Source organism: Fukomys damarensis, unplaced genomic scaffold (genome assembly GCF_012274545.1).
Source record: "Fukomys damarensis isolate Sample0158 unplaced genomic scaffold, DMR_v1.0_HiC HiC_scaffold_10, whole genome shotgun sequence".
Classification (NCBI taxonomy): Eukaryota; Metazoa; Chordata; class Mammalia; order Rodentia; family Bathyergidae; genus Fukomys; species Fukomys damarensis.
The window spans coordinates 766,257-788,322 of NW_022900922.1; the positions used below are offsets into that span (position 1 = coordinate 766,257).

Below are 22,066 nucleotides of genomic sequence, written 5' to 3' on the forward strand. Positions count from 1 at the left end.
CGCCGGGCTGCGCGTCGGTCTCCATCGCTGCGGACGGTTTTCTCCGCGCGGTGATTCCCTGTCTCCTCTCTCGTGACCTCCGTGTGCGCTCCCATCCTTTCTCCGTTCCCATCTCGCTCGTACATTTTCGCCTTCCCTTCACACTCTGTCGACTGCAGGGGCGTCCGTGCTGGGAGGGACAGGGGAGTCCCCGGAAATGGAGCCTCAGCTCTGGTTTGGGGGACACTGGTTCGGCGGCTGCGCTGTTGGCCGCTGTTCACACGCACTCGGGCTTCCCGGTGCTCGGAATTGGCTGACAGTTGTGACCTGCCCGGCCTGCCTGGGTAAAAGGTCTGGGGAGGGTCCCCGTGGGTCCATCCTTAGCGGCAGCACCCCCCCTCTGAGAAGGGCGGTCGAAGCGGCTCTAAGATGACACTGCCCTTCTACACAACGTGCAGGTGCTCATCAGGTGGATGGGGCTAGCTGACTGGGGGCGTCTCCTCCAGGCCAAGCAGGCAGTCTGATGGGTAGCTAGGGGATCCAAGTGAGGGCCCCAGAGGCGGCTTCTGGTCGTCCGCGGGCACCTGAGAGCCAGGCTGCCAGCTGGGCTTCTCCGCTGCCATGTGTTTCAGGGTGGTCACCGCGGGATGTGACAGCTTGCTTGGAGCTTTGTGGGGCCTGAGTCACTGGCTTCCCTGCCCAGACCTGCGCGGCCCCCCACACCTCCGTGGGGCAGGTTGGGCCAGTGCAGTAGCAGGTCCCTCTGCGGGACCTGAAGGTTTTGAGGGAAGCCCTTAGGAGAAGTCTTGTTCTTCCTTCTTGGCAAGGTAGCCCAGAACTGGGGGCTGGGCAGGCCTTTCTTGCACCCGAGTCCTTTCCCTGTGCCTGCGGAACCAGCGCTGCAGGTGGTTTGGCTGTCTTTGTGTAAAATTCCCCAGGGAGATGTGGCCAAGACCAGATGCAGAAGTAAAGCCCTGCCCCCTTTTGACTTTTGAATAAAACGAATACTCTCTATAGCTTGTATGTGATCTACGGTTGGTCATAGGGTATACGGCTTGGCTCTTTGTATACGTGTAAATCCGTGGTCGTGTGTGTGCATGTACGTGGGCTCCTTAGGCGGCCCCAGGTTGGGATCTGAGAGAAACGCTAGGAGTTTGAGTGAGGGCGGGAGATTGGCCGGCATTAGTTCAGCGGTGAGGTGGAGAGACACCAGCGTGCAGGAACGGACCACGCGCCTAGCTTCCGAAACCCATCCATTAGCCTTCACCAGCCTGCACGTCTCTCACGCAAGTGCAGATGACAGGCTGCAGATGTGTGAAGACGCGAGGTTGCTGTCAGAACTTTCAGAGCTGGAGGGAGGTGCTTGTGGCCGAAGCAGATGGATTAAGATGCTTGTCACACCAGCTCCTGGAACCCTCGGGTGTAGTCTCGGACATGTTCTCAGGAAAGTACTGCCAGCCTGGGGGTTTATTACACTTTTTCAAATTTCAGGCAGTAGTGGTGTTCCCAGTTTATGCAGTCACATTTGTCTCTTACTGGAATGGAGAAAAGGAAACATTTTTGTTTTCTTAATAGCACACGGAATACTGCATGGGTTTTCTTTCTTCTAAATTCGTTTCCATCTTTAATCAATGGTCTCCTTATTGGGGGTGGACAGCAGATTCCTTTGAGGTTCATTGTGAAAGGAGAGGGTGGAGAATGTTCCTGTTCAGACCCAAAGCACAGCAAGGTGAAAATGGCAAGCTCCAGGTGGATGAGCCCCAAGGACTTGCTGCTCCAGCATTGTGGCGTAGTGCTTAGAGGACCGCAGTCTCCCTCAGGTGCACGCAGCATCCTGGGGAGACTTACTGAGTTTGTGAATCAACTTAATTGCTAAGAAGAAGTAACTTCTTGGCTAGCAAGGGCTGGTTCTCCTGTCTATCTGCAAATTGAGAGCCTCCTTACTTAACCTGGGTGAGTTATTTTCCACTCAGAACCTTAGTTTCCTCATCTGTAAAGTAGGTTGGTTATATTTTTGTCTGTTTAATAGGGCTGTGAGGGGTCCTGTGCAGTGTGGTGGGTCCAAGGGTTGGGACTTGGAACATAGATAAAAGGTTGCCATCCTCAGGGGAGCAAAGGGGTCATTAATTAATAAGCGGTCCATGCAAAATTGCCTTAAATAGCGTCAGTTTAAAAACTTTCTTTTTTCTCTTTTTGAGACAGGGTCTCACTATGTAGTCGAGACTGACCTGGAACTCAGTATGTAGCCCAGGCTGGTCTCGAACTCACAGCGATCCTCCTGCCTCAAAAGTAGGCACAGCAGGGGATTGCATATGAAAAAGGGCTTGTGGCACTCAAATACTGGTAGATTTTCCTCTTAAAGGAGTTGTGCCGGCTCATGCTTGCATTGTAACTTAAGGAAGATGGATGCGTGTGGTGGAGAAATCCCTGCCTTGTCCTTAGGTAGCCCCCACAGTGTGTAGCACAGATGCTTATCCTGAACTCATTAGGATCATTTGAGTAAGACTGGGAAAAAAATCATAGTAGAGCCCTAAACCGGGTCAGGATTGCCTCAGATGGAGCCCAGTTACCTACTTTTTAAAGGCTCTGGACAGTTAGCCACTTAAGAGAGTCACTCATGTAGGAAAGAGTACTGGAAGGATTCCAAACTTAATGGTTTTGCTGTGTGACTCCTCTCCACTTGGGAGGCGTAGTTTTCTGCCCCTCCGGAAGGGTGATAGCCCTGAAGGCTAATCCTGATTGAGGGTACTGCAGTGAGCATGTCACATGAATTATGCTGCAGGTTTTTCCCACGGCAGCGTCTAGGAAGCATCCCTCCACCAAGCAGCAAGGGGGACAAAGACATCTAGAGTTTAGCTTGTCCCAGGAAGCCTTGAGGCCAGGCTTTGATCTGTTTATTGAACTCCTCCGGGTCTTGCTGCGCTATTGTATTGACTCCCAAGGTTGTCATTGAGTTGCTAAAATACCCCATCCCACAGTGTTGCTGGCCGAGATTATGTGGAGCCTTTCATTAGGTGTAAGATTAGATAGTTAAAATGTGCGTGCAAAGTAATGAATATATTGCTGTAACTGTCAAATAATGCAGAGGGCTCTGGACGCCGCATTCTCCACCCCTCCCCCAGTCCTCAAGCCCACCCTGAAAGCAAACATCTGGTTAATCCGGCACACTTGGAGAGTGCTGCGGGCAGATCTGATGACACCAGGAAAAGAGGTCTGCCCAGGAGTCAGCAACCTGTGGTGTGTGCTGCATTCTGGCCTCCTAAGGGCCAAGTGGATTGAGCCTGTTTCCAGGAAGACTCGCTTAGGGCAGTTGTGCATCTGTAGGACCCGCACAGGTCTTTGCTCTAGAGAGCAGGTTGAGGTGGTAAAGGCACAATCTCTGTCGCCTTAGGCAGCTACAGAGGTGGATCCCTTCTTGGTTCACAGCTCTGTGATGAATGGGCTCTTCCATTCCTTCCCCTTGAACTTGTAGTTGACCTGTTACTCATCTACTTATTAGAAGAGAACAGACTGAATTTGAAAATCCTTTGTGGGGGGCGGGTACTGGGGGATCGAACTTGGGGCCTTGCACTTGCAAGGCAGGCAGAGGAACCACTGAGCTAAATCCCCGTCCCTGAAAATCCTTTTTTTAAGGCTAGGGTAGAAGGAAGTTCAAGGGAAGTGAGCGGGCTACAGAGGAGGTCTCCCGGCAATCTTTATTCTGAGGATGAATTCCAGGAATCAGGGTGGTTGAGGGCAGGAGACAAGCCCTTTGAGGTAGAGGACTTACCCACATCTCTGGCAGATCCTCTCCATAGCATCCTGCTCTTGTGCTAACCAGTTTACCTCTGGTCTTTTGGCGTCCTGTGATGTTTATCTTAACGGAACGAGTACAGGTAGCCTGTGTGCGTCATGAACTGACATCGTAGTCTTGTGGACAGGCAGGATGGGGCTTAGTGGTCCCGCTCAGAGAGGCTCACCCTGCTTTCCCCCCTTGCCTCCCAACTCCTGGTACCCAGAGCAGGTGACTTGGAAGTCATGAGTGCACGAACCTGATGGCGTAGAGTGGACGCTCGGCTTCAGGGACTTGGTGACTTTCTGTGAGATCTTACTCCGTGATCAGGACCTTGGCGATGGGCACTTTTAGTCTGAGCTCCCTTGGGGCCCGGTGCTTTTGAGACAGTGGCTTCCTCCCCCTATAACAGTGAATTTCTACCTCTTCTGCACGTCTAAGTGGACATCTAAGTTTGACATTTAAGTACATCTTAGCATTAGGACTTTTTGTTAGAAAAAGTATTAAACCTTTATATAATGTGAAACGAGACATAAGATTTGCCTCAGAAGATTGTGTGTTAAATTGAATTTATTGTCCCTAATCCCTGTGCTGTTAGGGAAGGAGAAAAGGCAGAGACCCAGGAAGGGTGGTGAGAGAGATGAAGGAGTGGGGGAAGGTGGCGCGACGTAAAAAGTGAGAGGAAGAAACTGAAGGTTTGGGGACTGTCTGGGAAGGAGATTAAAGGCTCATGGCAGGATTTGAGATGTGCTGAGTTTAAGAAAGGTGGAGGGCTTAGGGCAGTGATGGCGAACCTTTACAATGTTTAATGATACAAACAGCCTGCTACGGCACACGTGCCGTGGGTTCGCCACCACTGGGTTAAGGAGTCTAGCGCAGGTGGCAGAGCCCTGGGTTATTAGCAGGAGAGAGGGCCTGGGTTTAATCCCAGTCTCCCTCCCCCTGCCTGCCAACAAAACAAAACAAAACAGAACCATAGCAATTTAGTCAGAAGGATTTGTGGTTCTCTCAGCACTGTGGCCCAGAGGACGGGCACCTAAGGAGAGGATGCCTGAGTCCCTGTGGCGGTCCCTCTCACCCCAATCTGAGAATGGGCAGAGTGGCTTCTGCTTTGCCAGTTTTGGGAGTGACAGTTTATTTGGGTTTGGAATTTGACCTGAATTTTTGCCTTAAGGTATTAACTCTGCTGTGTCTACTGTCTTGTTTGTTTTTTCCCTTCCTAAGTGCTCACAGCCAAAGGAGATTTGCTTCTGTGATTAGTGGATAGACGTAATCCCTGATTTGATAAATCAGTCCGCTTTACCTCTGCTTTCTGGGTGTGGTTCCAGCCCAAGTATTCTGTGTGTGTACACAGCTGTGTGTATTTCTGTCTCCACACATGCTGCGTGCTCTCAGGAGCAGTGGCTCTGCTGGGTCACCTGATGAAGGGGGAGGGACAGTGGCTTCTGGAAAGGCCAGTGAGCAGACTTTGTTTCCGTGCGCAGTGAAAAAACGTCAGCCTTCCTGCTACTTTGCTTTCTTTCTTTTTTGCTTTTTGAGACAGGATCTCACTGTGTAGTCCAGGCTGGCTTTGAAATTGCTAAATTGCTGAAGCTGGCTGAAAACTTTCTTGCCTTGGCGTCTAGTGTGCTGAGAGTACACCATTGTAGCCGGCTCTCGCTGTCACTTTTCTGATGTGTCATTACAGCTGCTAGAATAACCCTGGGCACACGGGGATGGGTCCTCTGAATCTCTCCTGACCCAGGGACACAAGACCCTTTGGTACCTGTTTGTGCGGCTCACTTACTCACATACTTGTCACCTGAGGGTATGGGGGAGGTGGTGGGGGTGGTGTTCCCTGGGCAGTGGTCAGCGTCTGTTCTTTAGGAACCTGAGGGAATGCAGCGAGAGCTTTCTATGGCTCTAGAAAGTCTCCTGATGCCCCGATGGCCTCACTGTGTCCTGCACCCTGTCTGGACTATTAACAAGGAAACAGGGCCCCTGCAGACCACATGCTGCTGCCTGGCTCTGGGCCTCCCCCACCTGGGAGGCAGAGTCAGAGATCTTGCTTGGTGCCTGATGACCAGTTTAGGCTTAGGGCATGCCCTGTCCTCAGGGTGGTGGCATGTCTTCCTGCCACCACGCTCCCTTTGGTTTAGACTTATCCTAGTGTCTGAGCCTCTGTCCAAATCTGACGCCTGCCCACCTGGATGGTGTGGCTTTTAGAACTTTCCCTGCAGGCTGGGCTGCCTGTGCCAGGAAGGAGTGAGGACGGCAGAGCTGGAGCTGGCAGGCGGCCTCTGGCTTGTGAGCTTGTCACTAGAATGCAGGCAGCCAAGGAAATACTGGGCTGTCATTTTCCAGAGAGTTTCTTTTGGCTGCTCTGTTAAACCCTTCCTCCCTGGGGTTTATTGAGATTCTGAGGAATGTGGGACACCCACTCCGCAACCAAACCCAGGAAAGTCACAGGCTACAGCAGCTCCCTTGCACCCAGCTCCTGCAAGAGGACCTGATACCCAGCAGAAATAGGCTGCAGGATGGCGGTGGGGAGGAGGAGGGAGGAAGTGGGTCAGGGATTGTGGGATTCACCTGTCTTCTGGGTCCCTGACCTACAGTCATTTGATAAACTCTTACTGTTTAAACTTGGCTACTAGTCAGGTGTGGCTGTGCATGCCAGTAATCCCAGCCTTTGGGAGGCTGAGATGGAAGGTAACTGTGAGTTTGAGGCCACCGTGGGCTACATAACACGCAAACAAATAGCTGCCCAGACCTCCTGGGTAAGTTCAGAAGTTCACAGTGGGCTTCTCTCCATCTCTTGGCTTTCTGTGACCTACTTCCCAAGTCCTTCTGCACCTGCATCCTCCGTTTGCACAGTGGATTTGGAAACCGCCTCTCCCTACCGTTCACTCCCCCTGATCCCTTAGGGTCCCTTTCTTACGGCCCTCAAGGAGTGCCCTTCTGCTCTGGAGTTAGAGATTGGGATTGCTGGCTGGATTAGGACCCTCCTCCCAGACCAGTAATTTGGGGTGGAGACTATCTTTGATGTCACAAAAGGCGATACATCTACTTGGTGTGATTCAGGCTCAAGCTATAAGGTGAGACTCAAGGGCTCTGGCTAGGAAGGGTCTCTGGTCCTCTTGGATTTTCAGATGCTAGGGGCTTTGGGATGGGCAACGAAATACACATCTCAGTGCCATTCTTTGAAGTTCACTGTTGGGCATAGGGCCTGTCATCTAATCTAATCTGTGACGCCTTTCTCGCTTGCTGTTTCCAGCGTGTGGGCCGAAGCTGACCAACTCTCCCACGGTGATTGTCATGGTGGGCCTCCCTGCCCGGGGTAAGACTTACATCTCTAAGAAGCTGACTCGCTACCTCAACTGGATTGGTGTCCCAACGAAAGGTGAGCTGGGTCCCAGGTGAGGGCTACTACCTTGATTGAGTGCTGTGACTGTGCCGGTGTCTCCCCCACTTGTAAAACGGGACCTCCTGCCCCTGGTCACTGGAACCCGTGGGCAGGGTCACTTCTGGGCCACTTCTGTTGTGGGTTCTGGAGTCTTCGTTCTGCCTCCATTCCTGCCCTGTCTCCACCATGCTGGGTGCACGTCTTTCTTTGCCTTGCTGTTAGCTCCTCTCCTTTCCCACCCCCAAAACCCTGCCTGACCCAGGTTCACCCCCCACTTTATGAAGCTTTCCTTGGCCGCCTCAGTCTGCACAGATCTTTTTCCTTGAAATTCTCATTGCCCTTGGTCAGAGTATTCCTCTGCTGATGTACTCCAGTGCTTCGTGCTGTTGTAGCGTTGACGACACTGTTCTAAATCTCTGCCTGGCCTTTCAAATTAAATGGGAAACATTTGGAGGATGGAACAAGCTTTTATATTTCTCGCTCTCGCATTGTGTCCAGCCAGTGTCCAGGAACTCTCTCTCCTTCTCTGGTGTTGAGGATTGAACCTAGAGCCTTTTACCTGCCAAGCATGTGCTCTGCCACCGAGCCACCCTATTCCTTAATGACTGAAACACGTCCCCTGGCACTGGCTTCTGTGCCAGCGAGAGAAAGGCTGACAAGCCCTGCAGCGAGTGAGAGGCCCACTCACATTTGAACACTACACAGAAGTCGTTGGCCCTCCTTTTGCTGGACTTGACTCTGCCTTGCTCCCAGTCTCGGCCGCTGCCCGTGGCGTTTCGAGGCTGCCTTGGAGGCTGGGCCAGTGATAAAGCAGGCAGTGGTCGGCACTGTGACGGGCTGGGGAGACGGGGTTGGACTGGGAGGCCATACTCCGGTTTCCATACCAGACATCACCTTACTCAGATCGGTGCTGGTTGGGTGTTTTGTCTTTGGTCGGACCGTGCCCCCAGTTGTGGGTTGGGCTTCCCTCCTGCTGGCTTACCCAGTGTCCTTGTCTTTCCCGCCCAGTGTTCAATGTGGGAGAGTATCGCCGGGAGGCGGTGAAGCAGTACAGCTCCTACAACTTCTTCCGCCCTGACAATGAAGAAGCCATGAAAGTCCGAAAGTAAGATGTGATCCGCTCTGCAGGCCCTGGGCGTTGGGTTGCTGCATGGTTAGCCAGGCTCTGTAAGAGGAAGGGAAAGCCAGTCTGCGGTGTGGCTCTGCGCTGGTGGCCAGCAGATCTGTTCAGTGCAGGACGAGTCTCTCGGCCTCTGAGACTTGCTGCTCTGATCTGTTCCCAGATGCTCTAGCTGAGCTGATGTGACACAGAGCAACAGCAGCCGCATCCCAAGAGTAAGCAAAGTCCTTTTCGCGGGGAGTCATCTGTTCTCCTCTGAAGAGGATTTCTTGTGCAACCCTATTGTGGTGGTGCTCAGCCCTAGCTACGCATTAGAATCAGCTGGGGAGCTTATAAAGCTCCTGATACAGACCCCACTCCAGGCTACCCAGTGAGGATCTGTGGGTGGGCTCTGGCAGCAGATTCTGTGTAGCTCCCCAGGAATAATTCTAGTGTCCATCGTGTGCGGCCACTGCTGCCCCAGGGTACCCGAAGACAGTCTGCACTGGGCCTTGGATTGGAAGCTTTTGGGCCTCGGGAGGCCCGGTCAGTACTGAGCAGCCTAGAAGGGGGATTGTGTCGCTGTGGGGTGGCCTGGCTTTTCCTGTGGGTGGGCCTGCTTTGATGGGTGGTTTTTGGTTCTTGTGTGTTTGCAGGCAGTGTGCCTTAGCCGCCTTGAGAGATGTCAAGAGTTACCTGACAAAGGAAGGGGGACAAATTGCAGTAAGTCTGGGAAATGCAGTCAGCTCGGCGTCCAGTCCTCTGGCAGAGTGGCCTCGCTGGCCTGAGAGCCTGGACAGCCACTGTAGGGATGACACACGGGGATAGGAGCCTCTGTGGGTCCGAGGAAGCCAGTGACCAGCCTGGTGTCTCAGGAGCGTTGTCTCGGGGTAGCACAGCTGTGGGGTGTTCCGTCGCCTACCCGCTTGCTGGGCAGCCAGGCAGGGCTGAGGTTGCTGCCCACACCGCACCCAGGGTCCCTTCCGTGTTCGGCCTCCTACGACGTTTCTGCTGCTTTGTGTGCTGTTCCTGAGCACTGTAGGTGACAGGAGAACAGAGGCTGCCTGTACACAAGCCTCTACGGAGGCCCAGGCATCTTTCCTAGAAGTGTACTTTTAGGCTAATTCTTGGAAATGACAGGTTTGACTTACTTTGTGCCTTGGGTAAATATTGTCAAACTCAAAGTTTGCCTCTCCTTTCTGACCCTGTGTTTTTCCTATCAGGTTTTTGATGCCACTAATACCACTAGAGAGCGGAGACACATGATCCTTCATTTTGCCAAAGAAAATGATTTCAAGGTAAGCTAAATGTCACCTTGTCCCAGCAAGCTCAGGAGAGACGAAAGCCTCAGGGGCCCGATTTCTGCTCAGCCCATTGCCTCCTGCTTCCCAAATTTTGCCACTTAAGAATAGGACCTTCCTCCCGGCAGGACCCTACAGTAAGAGGCTGAAGGACTTGGCAGTGTGTAGGTGGCTGTCATGTCTTTGGGAACGGACGGAGGGCATCCTTCTCTTTGTGTAGGCTGTTGACATCACCGTGACATCACAGTCGGCCCTTCGTGGCATTTGTTGTTTCTAATGTTTCTGTCTCATTCCTCCCAGGCATTTTTCATCGAGTCCGTGTGTGATGACCCTACAGTTGTAGCCTCCAACATCATGGTAAGCCAGTAGGAAGCCCACTTGCATGCTGCAGCTTAGACTGTAAGGACATTTGCAACCCCAGAAATAGGAGCCCAGGCCAGGGCCTGAAAAACAACTAAATCTTTAGAAGGGGCTGCCTTCCCCAGCTTGGGGTTGACTGTCTGAGGGCTGGACGTGAGAAGGCGAGAGACACAGAGACGTTTAACTTAAAAGTTCAGTCTGTGACCTGGACCAGCCCCATGCAGGATCTTTGAGGACTTTACACAGCTTTGGGTGGGACAGGAGCCAGTGTGGAGAGGCCGGGGGCAGTGTCTGCAAGGGCAGGAGCCGCTCCCCAGTCCTGGCCGGACAGAAAGCAGCCAGTTAGTTGATCTTTTCTGCTCTTAAGGTCCCTGATGAGTAAGAGCGGCCACGTGGAAACAAAAACCTAGGACTCAGTATGTTCATAGCAGAGTTACCTAGCCTGGGAAGAAGGGATGTTGTGAAACTGTCTTCCTGTTAATGCAGCTAGCAGCTAACGAACCCGTGGCATGCCCCTTCCTCATCTGCACTGTACCGTGAGGATCTTGCCCACATAAGCTGAGGGGAATCAGCAACATTATCTGATTAATTCTTAATTTTATCACTTATTAGCAGTGTATCTTGAACAGAAATGGTTACAGTGAAGGCTTCCTCTCAGGTCATCTTCTTGTGTTACAGGTCATTTTCTGTATAAGACGTTTACAGAGAAGCACTTTTTTTTTTTTTTTTTGGTTTTTTGAGACAGGGTCTCACTATGTAGTTGAGACTGACCTGGAACTCACTATGTAGCCCAGGCTGGTCTCCCAGCGATCCTCCTGCCTCAGCCTTCCGAGTGCTGGGATTACAGGCACACGCCACCACATCCGGCTGAGAAGCAGTTCTTTATAGGCCGGGAATGCTGTGGTATTGCTGCATATAAATGTTCACCTCTAAAGGGGATTTAAGCGTGCCTTAGCTTCATATATTGGTCCTTTTCTCTAAGGCAGTGGAAATAATTACAAACATTTCTAAGAAATGAGTCCCTGTTTCAGGAAGGGCCATTTGAATTGAGTTCAAATGAGTTTCACTGGGTCCAAAGGAAGATGCCCAGGGTACAAGGAAACAGACGTTGCAATAATCTAAACAAAGGGACATCCTGTGAGAGTTTTTTTTTTTTCCTTTTGGTTTTGCTTTCCTTATTCCACTTGTTAGTGAGGCAGAATGCAGCTGTGAGGTCATTTTCCCCAGTGAGTAGTCATCAGCATACTTAGCTAGGAATTATCCCTTAGCTGTAGTCTATTAACACAGCTCGATGTTTACCCTGACCTCTGTGTTCAGAAGTCTTTCTCTAAACCTCAAAGTGACTCTGCAGGTGACACTTAGGAATTTGTGAACTTGGACATTTAAAAAAATTATGAAATCCACATGACGTATAATTTGCCACTGTAGTTATTTTTACAGCTACATCCGGGTCAGTGGCCGTATACATTCCCATTGTTGGTAGCCATCACCACCGTTCGTCTCCTTTTATCTGCCTACCAGACCTTGGCTTGGATCTTTGAAGAGTGGCCGCCTCATAGTTGTGACCATTTTTGGTTTTGATTTTTTGAGACAGGGTCTCACTATGTAGTTGAGTCTGACCTGGAACTCACTATGTAGTCCGGGCTGGTCTCGAACTCACAGTGATCCTCCTGCCTCAGGCTCCTGAGTGCTGGGATTACAGGCATGCGCCACCACGCCCGGCATTGTGACCATTTTTAAAGAGAAATAAAAACACAGATAGCAAAAACTTCCCGAGTAGGGATTGAAGCCTAGTCATAGATCTGCTTGAGTACTGCTGCCTCTGGGTGGATGGAGAGGGACCCACCCAAGGCCAGGCGCACTTCTAGGAACAAGTCCTGCACCTTTTATTACCAGTTAACCTCACTCGGTGTGAGGAGCTTTCCAAGTGCTTATGTGGGATTCTGCTGAAAGCCAGGTTGTCTGGCGGTGACTCGCTTACAGCACTGATCCAGGCTCGGTGGTCTGTTCAGAGGTGTGCATTACAGGATCCCTGTGCTTTTCCCATGTCTGTCCAGCCGGCAGTTCTGTCTTTGCTGGGCATCTTCCCCACGTAATCACTGGGCTGTGACTCAACCCCCAGTTTCTCTTTTTGCTTAGACACTGGGTAGGGTAATCTTTATTCTGAGCCTTTTGGGCTTCCCCTTTTCAGAGCCCCAAATCCTGCTTAATCTAAGCAGAAAGCCTTCCAGTGTGATTCATCAGCTTCCTCTTTGTGATGTTACAGGAAGTGAAAATCTCCAGCCCGGATTACAAAGACTGCAACTCAGCAGAAGCCATGGACGACTTCATGAAGAGAATCAGTTGCTATGAAGCCAGCTACCAGCCCCTCGACCCTGATAAAAGCGACAGGTAAGTAATTCTCTGCCCGGTTCTGAATCACCTACATTAGGGCATGTAATGTTTTCTTGATATGCTCACCAAGGATTTGCCCCTGGGTACCTCAGTAAACTTTAAAAAGGTCTTGTTAAAAACAACATCATCAGCTATGAACCCGTATTCAGGACAAATATGTCTAAGCAGAAAGTTTTCCAGTGTGAGTCATTATTCTGTGTAAGTGGGGATCTGTGTCCAGAGGGGTCCCGTCTTGAAACCTCTGAGAGCTCCTGCACTCTCTTTTCCGCATTTTGCTTTTCTCTCCCTTTCTCCTGGGGGGCCTGCTGTCCCCCGCTGTGGGAATCACTGCCTTGATTTTGCTCCCTGACTGCAGAAAGGAAGATGCATTCTGTGGTGTGCAGGAAGGATTGTCTAACCTTGCAGATCCCTTGGACAGCAAGCGTTCGGGAAATGGGCCCGGCCCAGGCCGGGTGTGCTGCTGGGCTGTGGATGTGGCCAGAGTAGTGGTCCTCAGTAGCATTTCTCCTCAGGGACTTGTCGCTAATCAAAGTGATCGATGTTGGCCGGAGGTTCCTGGTGAACAGAGTCCAGGACCACATCCAGAGCCGAATTGTGTACTATCTGATGAACATCCACGTACAGCCACGCACCATCTACCTTTGTCGGCACGGCGAGAACGAATACAACCTGCAGGGCAAGATCGGGGGTGACTCAGGCCTGTCCTGCAGGGGCAAGAAGGTAGGAGAGGGGAGGAGGGGGCTGGGGCCGACAGGTGTCAGACGGTGACCAGCTCCTGTCTGGGGGGGTGGCACCCTGGAGATAATACGCGCGGTATGCAGTGTTTGCTGGCAGTGGCCGCTGTACGTGCTCATCCGTGTGTCCTTTTGTATCTGTGTGTGCGTGTGTGCGTGGCCGCGAGTGTGGGAAGGGAAGGGGAAGCAGAGCCGAGTTTCCCGGGCTCTTGGAGGGTGTATCCCAGCGGTCAGCTGCCCTTGGTGACTGTTGGGTCACCACAGCGTCCAGCTGGACCTGAGGAGTGAGCACCCCGCCTCCCGTCCTCAGTTTGCCAGCGCCCTGAGCAAGTTTGTGGGGGAGCAGAACCTGAAGGACCTCCGGGTGTGGACCAGCCAGCTGAAGAGCACCATCCAGACGGCGGAAGCCCTGCAGCTCCCCTACGAGCAGTGGAAGGCGCTGAACGAAATCGATGCCGTGAGTTCCAGGCCGGCGCGGCGAGCGCTTGGGCGGGAGCGGGGAGCCTTCCCTCTGGGCGTCCTGGGCGGCATCTGGAGGTCCCTTCAGGCCCTGTGGTGAGTCCCCTAGAATAAAGGCAGGGTTTCCGGCAGGGCGTCTGCGAGGAGCTGACCTATGAGGAGATCAGAGACACGTACCCGGAGGAGTATGTGCTGCGCCAGCAGGACAAGTACTACTACCGCTACCCAGCGGGCGAGGTGAGCGAGCCGGCCGCCCCATCCTGCTGTGCACCGCGGCCGGGAGCGGGTGGCGTGGGGTTGGTGAGGGGAGGGCTTCGGGGCCGGGGGACCCCGTTACCGGGCAGCAGCTGTCCACTCGACCCTCTTGACCCATTCTACAGACTCCTTCCTCCCGCTGCCACTGTGGACTTAGTCTTTCACAGCCTTGGGAGGGAAGCAGTTGTACTTCCTATAAGCAAAAGTGAGGTGTGTGGATGCGTCTGATGGCGTACGTACGTAAAGACGGGGAAGAGGAAGCTGGTGGGTGTGCTGCACCCCAGACGGCATTTCCCGAGGGCCGCGGATGAGGCGTCGGACAGGCCAGCTTTGAGGAATTCGGCTCATGACACTTGTGCTGGGATCTGAGCTGGCGCTGGTAGAGGGCGTTTCCCCTGTCGCCCACAGCAAGCAGCCACCGTGGTGCTTCGGAGAATGCAGACTCTGCGGTCCTCCGGGAGCCCGGCCAGGCGGGGGCTGACACCTAGCGGGGATCCCTTCGTGCCCGTGCCCTTCTGAGCGCCTGCCGGCCTCAGTCCCCGACGGGCCAGCTGGTGCTCTTGTCCCAAGCTGGCCCTCACTCACTGGGCCCCTGGTCAGGAGGACAGCGAAGGAGGTAGAGGAGGGCCCAGGAAGATCAGCGTCCAAAGGAGCTTCGCTGGTGAAGGTCGCCCTCCACCCCTCCTTTTTGTGTTTCTTAATTGATACAAAATTTTGACTGGGCTGAAGTGTTTAACTCTGATTTGTAGAATATAGTGGTTTCTTGCTATTCTCTGGCTTGGCTGCAGGACCTTCCCAGATAAAAAATCTGTAGATGCTCAAGTCCTTTATGTAATCATTTGCATGTAACCTATCCACATCCCCCTGTATACGTTATCGCTGCATTACTTGAAATACCTAATACACTGCAAATGCTACTTAAATAGTTGTGAGTTGTATTGTTTAGGAGTGTTCAGTACAGGCGCAGTCCTCTTCCCTGAGTCTTTCGGTCTTCATGGTTGTGGGACCACGGGGCCAGCTGGATTCAGGGCCATGTCACCACCACTGCTAACTCCAGGCCATTTTCTTCGCTCCCAAAACACACCTCAGACCTTTCAGCAGCCAGACCAAGTCCTCTACCCCCTAATCCTGGCAAACGTGGATCTGCTTTTTCTGTGGCCCCACAGTGTAGACATTGCGCAGAAGTGGAATCAGGCGATATATATGGACTTTTGTGTAAGAATTTTTGAGGTTCCTCCAGTCCAGAGCGTGTGTCAGGACGCTGCTGCTTTTGTGACCAATCAGGTTCCACTGTAGCGCCTGCCCCTGCAGCCCTGGAGAGCAGCAGGAAGAGGAAGGACTCATGGCCAGTTTGTGACCTCCTAAGATCATTTCACTAATGCAGAGCTGAGCGCTTGGAAGGCGGGTGGCTTGATGGATTGATGGGTGAATTAGCTGTCTGGTCTGTGATGACAGAGGCCTGGGGACAGGGGCAGCGGTCTTCCCCAGTGTCCTCTGCTCTGATGCCATGTCCTGTCCCTGTGTGCTCAGTCCTATCAGGACCTGGTCCAGCGTCTGGAGCCGGTGATCATGGAGCTGGAGCGCCAGGAAAACGTACTGGTCATCTGCCACCAGGCTGTCCTGCGCTGCCTGCTCGCCTACTTCCTGGATAAGAGTGCAGGTACCGCCGGGCAGGTGTGGCCCCAGAAGGAGGGCAGAAGGAAACTGGCCCTTGAAGCCTGTGGCCAAAGACACACTAGGATCATCCTGCTACAAGGCCAGAAGTTCGGAAAAGCTGGCCATGAGCCTGGCTCCCTGCCTGCATCCTTGTCCTCTCCACCCAGTGCCTCCTTGCAACCCTTAGGCAATGCTGCTGCGCACAGTGTGATGCCCGCCAGCCCTACCACCTCATAACACAGCTCTTTTAAAGCCCTCACCCGGCCTTCACCCATCTGAGGGTCTTGGCGTTGGGTGTGGGGGCAGCTCTTCTCATCAACCTACCTCCAAGGTCAAACAGCCCAGAAAACTTGAATGATGCTATTAACACTTTAAGTATTATGTCTGTCAAAGTTTCTGCTTAACCACTAGACAGATCTAAAATTTTTTGGAAAATTAAAAAAAAAAAATTAGCCAAATATTTGAAGCCTCTTCCGCTTTTAAAAAAACTTACTTTAGCTAGATGTGGTGGTGCTCACCTGTGATCTCAGCCCTCGGGAGGCTGAGGCAGGATAATTGCTGTGAGTTCGAGGCCAGCCTGGAATACATAGGAAGATCCTGTCTCAAAAAAAACAAAAAAACCAAAAAACCAAAAACCACTTACTTGGGTGAAAGTGGTATTTTGTTTGGTTCATTTGGATTGTGTTCTTTTGACAAGGTATTTTTTTCTAGGGCCTTCTGCCCTGGGCAGGATGGTCTGTACCGGAAGAGGGTGCCCTGCATGCAGGCACAGTTTTCTGTTCTGGGGTCTGCATGGCAGAGGCTCTGGGCCCAGAGATGCCCCTTCACACCTCCCCCTTCCCCTAGAGAGTCTCATATGGAATTGTGGGACCACCTTTCTCTTTGCAGAGGAGATGCCCTACCTGAGATGCCCCCTTCACACTGTTCTGAAACTGACACCTGTTGCTTACGGTGAGTAGCGGCCCTCAGTGAGCCCTGCCCCGGGGGCTGTGGCGGCAGCCCTTTAACAGAGGCTGTCCTCTTCCCCCGTCCTTTGTCCCGCAGGTTGCCGTGTGGAGTCCATCTACCTGAACGTGGAGTCCGTGAGCACACACCGGGAGAGGCCAGAGGTGAGCGCTGGCCCCAAGGCCGCATCCTGGGGACCTCGGGAGGGCCTGTGACTGGGTGCCTTTAGCTGGGTTCTTACCAGAGTGACTTCTTGGCCCTTGGTCTGTCTGGCTGCTATGGTTAGCGTCTCGCTGTTCTTGCCCTGTTTTCTTCTGGCTTCTCGGCATCTGTTTCTTCTTCTTTTCCTCCCCTTTTATGCTCCTCCCTTTGCTGTTTCCACTTAAGCGGAGAAGTGAGCATTAAAGGAGAGAGAGAGAGCTTCTGCCCTTCCAAACAGAACCTGAGCACAGTCGCTGCCACTTTTCAGGCAGCTGACTCTGCTTCGGTGTCCCAGCACCCTGGCTCAGACGGGATCGGCCAGTTGGCATGGTCACCTGCACAAGCTCAGGTTCAGAGGAAGCAAGAACCCAACAGCATTCGGAGAAGAGAGGGACAGGAGGCTGGGAGACAGGCGGGAGAGCCTTTCAGGAGACCCGGTGTCTGTTGTCACTGCCTTCTTTGGGGAGTTCTGAGATTGAAGGGTGGGCACGTAGAATTTTACTGGAGCAGATCGGATCTCGGTCCAGGCGTGCACTGTGAAAGTGAGTTTGAATTTGCTTTATATATGCTGTCAGAGTGTAACAGTACAGTCATTGCCAGTACAGTCTGACATTCCTCTTACACAGGGTTGTCCGTTGCTGCCCTGGAGTCCCCCAAGTAGGTGACTTGACTTCCCTATTCCCCAAGAGTTTGGCCATCAGAGTTTGGCATTCATAGCACGTGAGATGTCAGCCACTTTACTGCTCCTCTTCCCTGTGGACCGAAATGAAAGCAGGTGGTGTCCGTCGGCCTCCCTGCCCCGCCCCTGCGTCTCCTCCCACCTTGAACAAGGGCTCCTGGGAGCTGCACTCTGTGATGATGTTCCTGGCCTGGCTCCTGCCTGCTGCTCCAGCAGGGAACTGGGCATCAGTTGGCGCCAGTGGTCTCATTCCACTTCCTTGCAGTGGAGCAGGATTATAACAGCTGTCCCTCAGCTCTGAGGCTCTGGGCTGTGCTCCGCAGGGGACCCCAGGCCTCACACCTGTCAGGTCGATGCTAGGAGGGCTGGTGTCTGGAGCCAGCGGGTAGAGGCTCCGCCTTCTGCCTCGCTTCTGTGTCTGTGTCTTCTGGCCGGTTTGAAGCCTTGGTGTCCCATGCACAGCAGAGTATGGTGTGTGAGCAGGGACCACTTCTGGGTGTGCCTGCATGCTGCAGGTCCTAGAGGAAGAGGACTTAGTGCTGACACCTTTTGCTCCCCCACCTGTGAGCCTCAGACTTAAGTCTACCTTCTGGGCTCCCTTCTGGGCCTTCCGGGGATTGGAAGCAAGGTTCTTTTCTCTGACTTCTTTCTCAGCTCTGGTTCTCAGTACTTCCCTCCCTGCTTTGCACACGTCGCATTGTGTGGATGCCTTTGGAATGGTCCATGGGAGGGGTGTGGGAGGGAGCCGCCCCTGTTACCACCGGGCACCGATCAATCGTGGCAAAGACAGCAGCCCAAGGTCCCCAGCCACTCACCTTGGTCCGTCGGGTTGTAACCCTAAACTCCAGGAGTGGGGAGACTTTGTGCCTTATCTCCTTCTCTTCCCCCTCCTTGTAACTGTCTCCCTCTCTCTTTTGTCTTTGTCTTGCTTAGGACGCAAAGAAGGGACCTAACCCGCTCATGAGACGCAATAGTGTCACCCCACTAGCCAGCCCCGAGCCCACCAAAAAGCCTCGCATCAACAGCTTTGAGGAGCATGTGGCTTCCACTTCTGCCCTGCCCGGCTGCCTGCCCCCGGAGGTGCCCACACAGCTGCCTGGACAAGTCAGTGACGCCCCTGTCCTCCTTGCCTGGGACCGTGTGTGTGTGTGTGTGTGTGTGTGTGTGTGTGTGTGTGTGTGTGTGTGAGATTACACGTATGCATGCCCTCGTGTTGTAGGGGTGTGTGCGTGTGTGTTTATGCATACGTGTGCTGTCGTGTTGTAGGGGTGTGTGGTGTGTTGTATATTTGTATACACGCACAGGGGTTAGGACACAAGAGCCCATTCTGAAAACTCTTACAAGACCGTGCCTGCCTGCATGTCCTTTACAGGGAAGAGCTGGGCAGAGCGGGCTGAGCTACAGAGTGAAATGTCTAAGTCCTGTTCACACTAGCAAGTAGTTACTTCTAAAGCAAAAACGTCTACAGTGGTCTACCGGTGTGGAAATAAATCTCTGTCCAGTTCTGGGCATCTTTTCTCCCTTTTTCTTTTTCTTTTTTTTTTTTTTGAGACAAGGTCTCACTGTGTAGTTCAGGCTGGCCTTCAACTCCCTATGCAGTCAAGGCCAGCCTCCAACTTAGGGAAGCCTTCCTGCCTCAGCCTCCCGAATGCTGGGCTGACAGGGGTATGCTGCCGTGCTCAGCCTTGAGCATCTTCTGTGTCCCACCCCATTGCTGAGCATGTGGTTGGTTTCTCTCTTGTGGTCACTCCCATGAAAGGAAAGCACAGGGCCTGGATGGAGCCCATTCCATACCCAGAGCCAGCAAGGTCGCCTGAGAATCAGAGGCTGTGTGTCAGCCTGGATAATTGGGAAGCAGCCTCTTTTCACAGAACATGAGAATTCCACTGGGCAGTAAAAACCAAAATAGAACTTAACCCAACAAGATTTCACTAGCTTGGAAGACTTGAAATGGAAAGATTTCAGCAACTGTGTGTTAAGATTTACCTTCTGAAAACTAGGCCATTTCCTGAAAGATAGCCGAGATCGTTTGCAAATATGTAAGAGGCAGAAAATTCGAGTTCCAGTTGCATCTCCACCCCAGGACCTCCCGTGCCTGGCCTCTTACAAATCAATACGAGCTGAAGCAGCTCAGATTGATCTTGTTCGTGAGCTCTTTGCCAAGCCCCTCTGGGCGCTTTATTTGCAGCCCACTAACTCTTCCTGCCATCCCTGGAGCGTCTTTAGGCCTTTTGGAGCCTAGAATATGATGGGGGACAGTGCGGCCACTTCTGTGGGTCATTCGCCCTCCCCGGACCTCAGTTTTGTCATCGTGGAAGGGCTGGGATCAGACGAGTCGGGTCGTGCCACGCATGAAACCTGGTGTCTGACGCGCATAGGATGTAGGACTGTGTGTGTCCAGTGAGACGGCAGGGTCCAGCCTAGAGGCCCGACTTTGTCACCTGGCCATTCGCACATGTGTAGGATCTCAGTGGCGTGGTCACTTCACCCCTGGCCCCCGGTCTCCTTTGCTGTGCACTGAAGGCACAGGACTAGATGACTTCTGATAAACATCTGCGTTAGGTCTCTATCTGGGCTTTTAAATGAAAACCGAGCAAAGCTAGAAAATAGTATCGCAATGATATTCTGTCCTCGTGCACTGCAAGGTCTTACTGAGAGGTGTAGAGGCCACTGTTCGGGATGCTTGAAGGGAGCTGGCTGGCTGGGGGTGGATGCACTGACTGACCCTGATTGTGTAGGTCACTGTGGCGGGGTCCCGGCCTCTCCCTTGAGGACTGCTAACTTGTTAGGGCAACCTGGGAGCCTCTGGCTGGACCAGAGAGGAGGTTTGTCAGGGTTGGTCCCACCGGGTGATACCCAGCCCCGCCTGACTGACTCCTCTCTCTCTTTCTCTCTCTTTTCCTCCCTGCAGCCTTTGCTAGGTAAAGCCTGTCTGTAAGTATTTCTGAATTAATTCTGCTGCTTGCGCTCGTTTTGTCTTGCTTGCCCGTGTGCCTTCCTGCCTCTTAAAATTCTGAGGATGAGGACAGTTTTTGTGAAGCTTGAGGTCTTCCCCAGGGTGGAGGAGACTAGGAGGGAATTCGTGAACGTGGAGAGAAGTGTGAAGGTGGCAGTGTGGCCCAGCTGCTACCGAGCATGTTCTGTTGCTTCTCCGGAGCTGCTCTTGGGGTTTGAGGGTTAGCTGCATTGGTCATGGTCGCGGATCCCTGTTAGGGTCACCTTTTGGTGAGAAGTGGGGCTTGGCTTGCTGCCCTAGCCTTGTGCGCACCCTTCCTTCCCAGGGAAGCGTCCTTCATTCTGAAAGGGAAATTTACTCAGAGCCTGTGTGAGGATTTACCCTGGTAGTGTGTCATGGCCGGAGCCTCCTGCTCCCGGAGGTCTGTGGAAACCTCCCTGGAGATCTGGTTGTCTTTTATCAGAACGTGCTTGGCCCTAAGTCCCAGGCAGCAGTGAGTATCGCTTTGCCATCAGGCCGTCGGTCACCCCTCTCCTTCGGCCGGAGCTCTCCGGTGAATGGCTCAGCATCGGCTGTGGCAGCCACTGGGAGATAATGCAGCGTCTCTGTTGCTCTGTTGGTCCCCTCGTTTTCCAGCCACCGTAAGACGCCACCCCAACCCTCCAGCCACGCCCCATTATTCCCTTTGTGCTCATTAAGTTACCTGGAGGATTTAAGCAGAAACTGGGAAGGGTTGATCACCTGGGTGAGCTGAAAAGTTAGGGTTATTTGGAAAACAGGAGTACGGCATCACACCTGGACTGTGGTGGAGCCACACAGAATCAGTTGTAATTGTAGGGCTGTACAGCTCACAAACAGTGAGATGGCCCGTGCCTGTTGACCCTGATTCTTAAATAACCCCAGGATGTGGGTGGGGCAGTTCCTCCCCATTTAATAGGTAAGGCCTTGGTCACCTAGCCAGTAGGAACAGAAGCAGAACAGGGCTTCCTGCTTCTGGGGGCTGGTGTCTTCCTCCCTGCTAACTCTTGGGAGCAGCTGGGAGAGAGAGTGGCCCTGCAGCTACTTCCCATGCCTAATGGTGGGTCTGTCATTAGCTTCCTGGTAAGGCGTCCTCATGAGCCAATGTCTGTGGTCCTTTGGAGCCAGTCTTTGAGCACATAAGTTACTTGTGGGCCGCGGGTTCTCCCGTGTGAAAAGTAGCTTTTGAGTTTGGAGTTTATGGTTCTGTACGTGTGCATGTATTAATTCTTTTTGCAGCACTAGGAAGTGAATCCAAGGCCTCTGCACTGAGCTACATTCTCACCCTTTTTAATGTATTATTATTTTTTTTCATTTTGAGACAGAGTCTTGCTAAGTTGCCCAAACTGAACTCAAATTTGTAATCCTTTCTCAGTCTCCCAGAGTGCTGGGATTACAGGTGTGTGTCACAACACCTGGTTTATCCTAATCCTCCAGAAGCAATCATCTTCCTGCTGTGAGGGGCCATTCAGATTGACCCCCTTACCCTTCCACAGCAGGCTAGTCTATCTCCAAGGTGAGTCTAAGGGTGCTTTTGGCTAGAATCCCTCTAGATCAGCAAAGTTAGAGTCCAGCCCAACCCGTGAATATGACCGCACCTCTTGGATCATAGAAACATCTGATTCTAGGATTGACCTGAACCTTTTGACCAAAATGTATTGTTAAAGTCAGATGAAGCCAGGTTTGTGTCTTGGTTCTACTAAAGGCCACAGTCTTTGGAACTCTGGGAAGTTTAGAGCAATTCTAGGACCTGAATTTCTTCATCTGTAAAATGGAGGATAATAACTTCTTAAGGGTTTTAATATTGAGAATTCAGATGGACACTTAGACCGGGCGTGGTAGCACACACCTATAATCCCAGTACTTGGGAGGCTAA

General features: G+C 52.6%; 1 protein-coding gene across 4 annotated transcripts in view; it reads left to right on the top strand.

Moving 5' to 3' along the window:
- The window catches only part of Pfkfb3 (6-phosphofructo-2-kinase/fructose-2,6-biphosphatase 3), a 51,074-nt gene that overhangs the window by 24,925 nt on the left and 4,083 nt on the right, over positions 1-22,066 (top strand). For 2 of the 4 annotated variants that reach the window (XM_010621403.3, XM_010621405.2), the window contains exons 2-15: positions 7,005-7,130; positions 8,142-8,238; positions 8,889-8,955; positions 9,456-9,530; positions 9,834-9,890; positions 12,160-12,284; positions 12,800-13,007; positions 13,332-13,478; positions 13,613-13,717; positions 15,266-15,395; positions 16,280-16,342; positions 16,436-16,500; positions 18,150-18,320; positions 20,128-20,150. In XM_010621403.3, coding sequence (XP_010619705.1) covers positions 7,005-7,130; positions 8,142-8,238; positions 8,889-8,955; positions 9,456-9,530; positions 9,834-9,890; positions 12,160-12,284; positions 12,800-13,007; positions 13,332-13,478; positions 13,613-13,717; positions 15,266-15,395; positions 16,280-16,342; positions 16,436-16,500; positions 18,150-18,320; positions 20,128-20,150 — 1,459 coding nt within the window. Of the gene's footprint in view, positions 1-6,804; positions 6,826-7,004; positions 7,131-8,141; positions 8,239-8,888; positions 8,956-9,455; positions 9,531-9,833; positions 9,891-12,159; positions 12,285-12,799; positions 13,008-13,331; positions 13,479-13,612; positions 13,718-15,265; positions 15,396-16,279; positions 16,343-16,435; positions 16,501-18,149; positions 18,321-20,127; positions 20,151-22,066 lie in introns of those variants that run through there. The other 2 variants (XM_033761807.1, XM_010621404.2) reach the window with 2 other exon arrangements.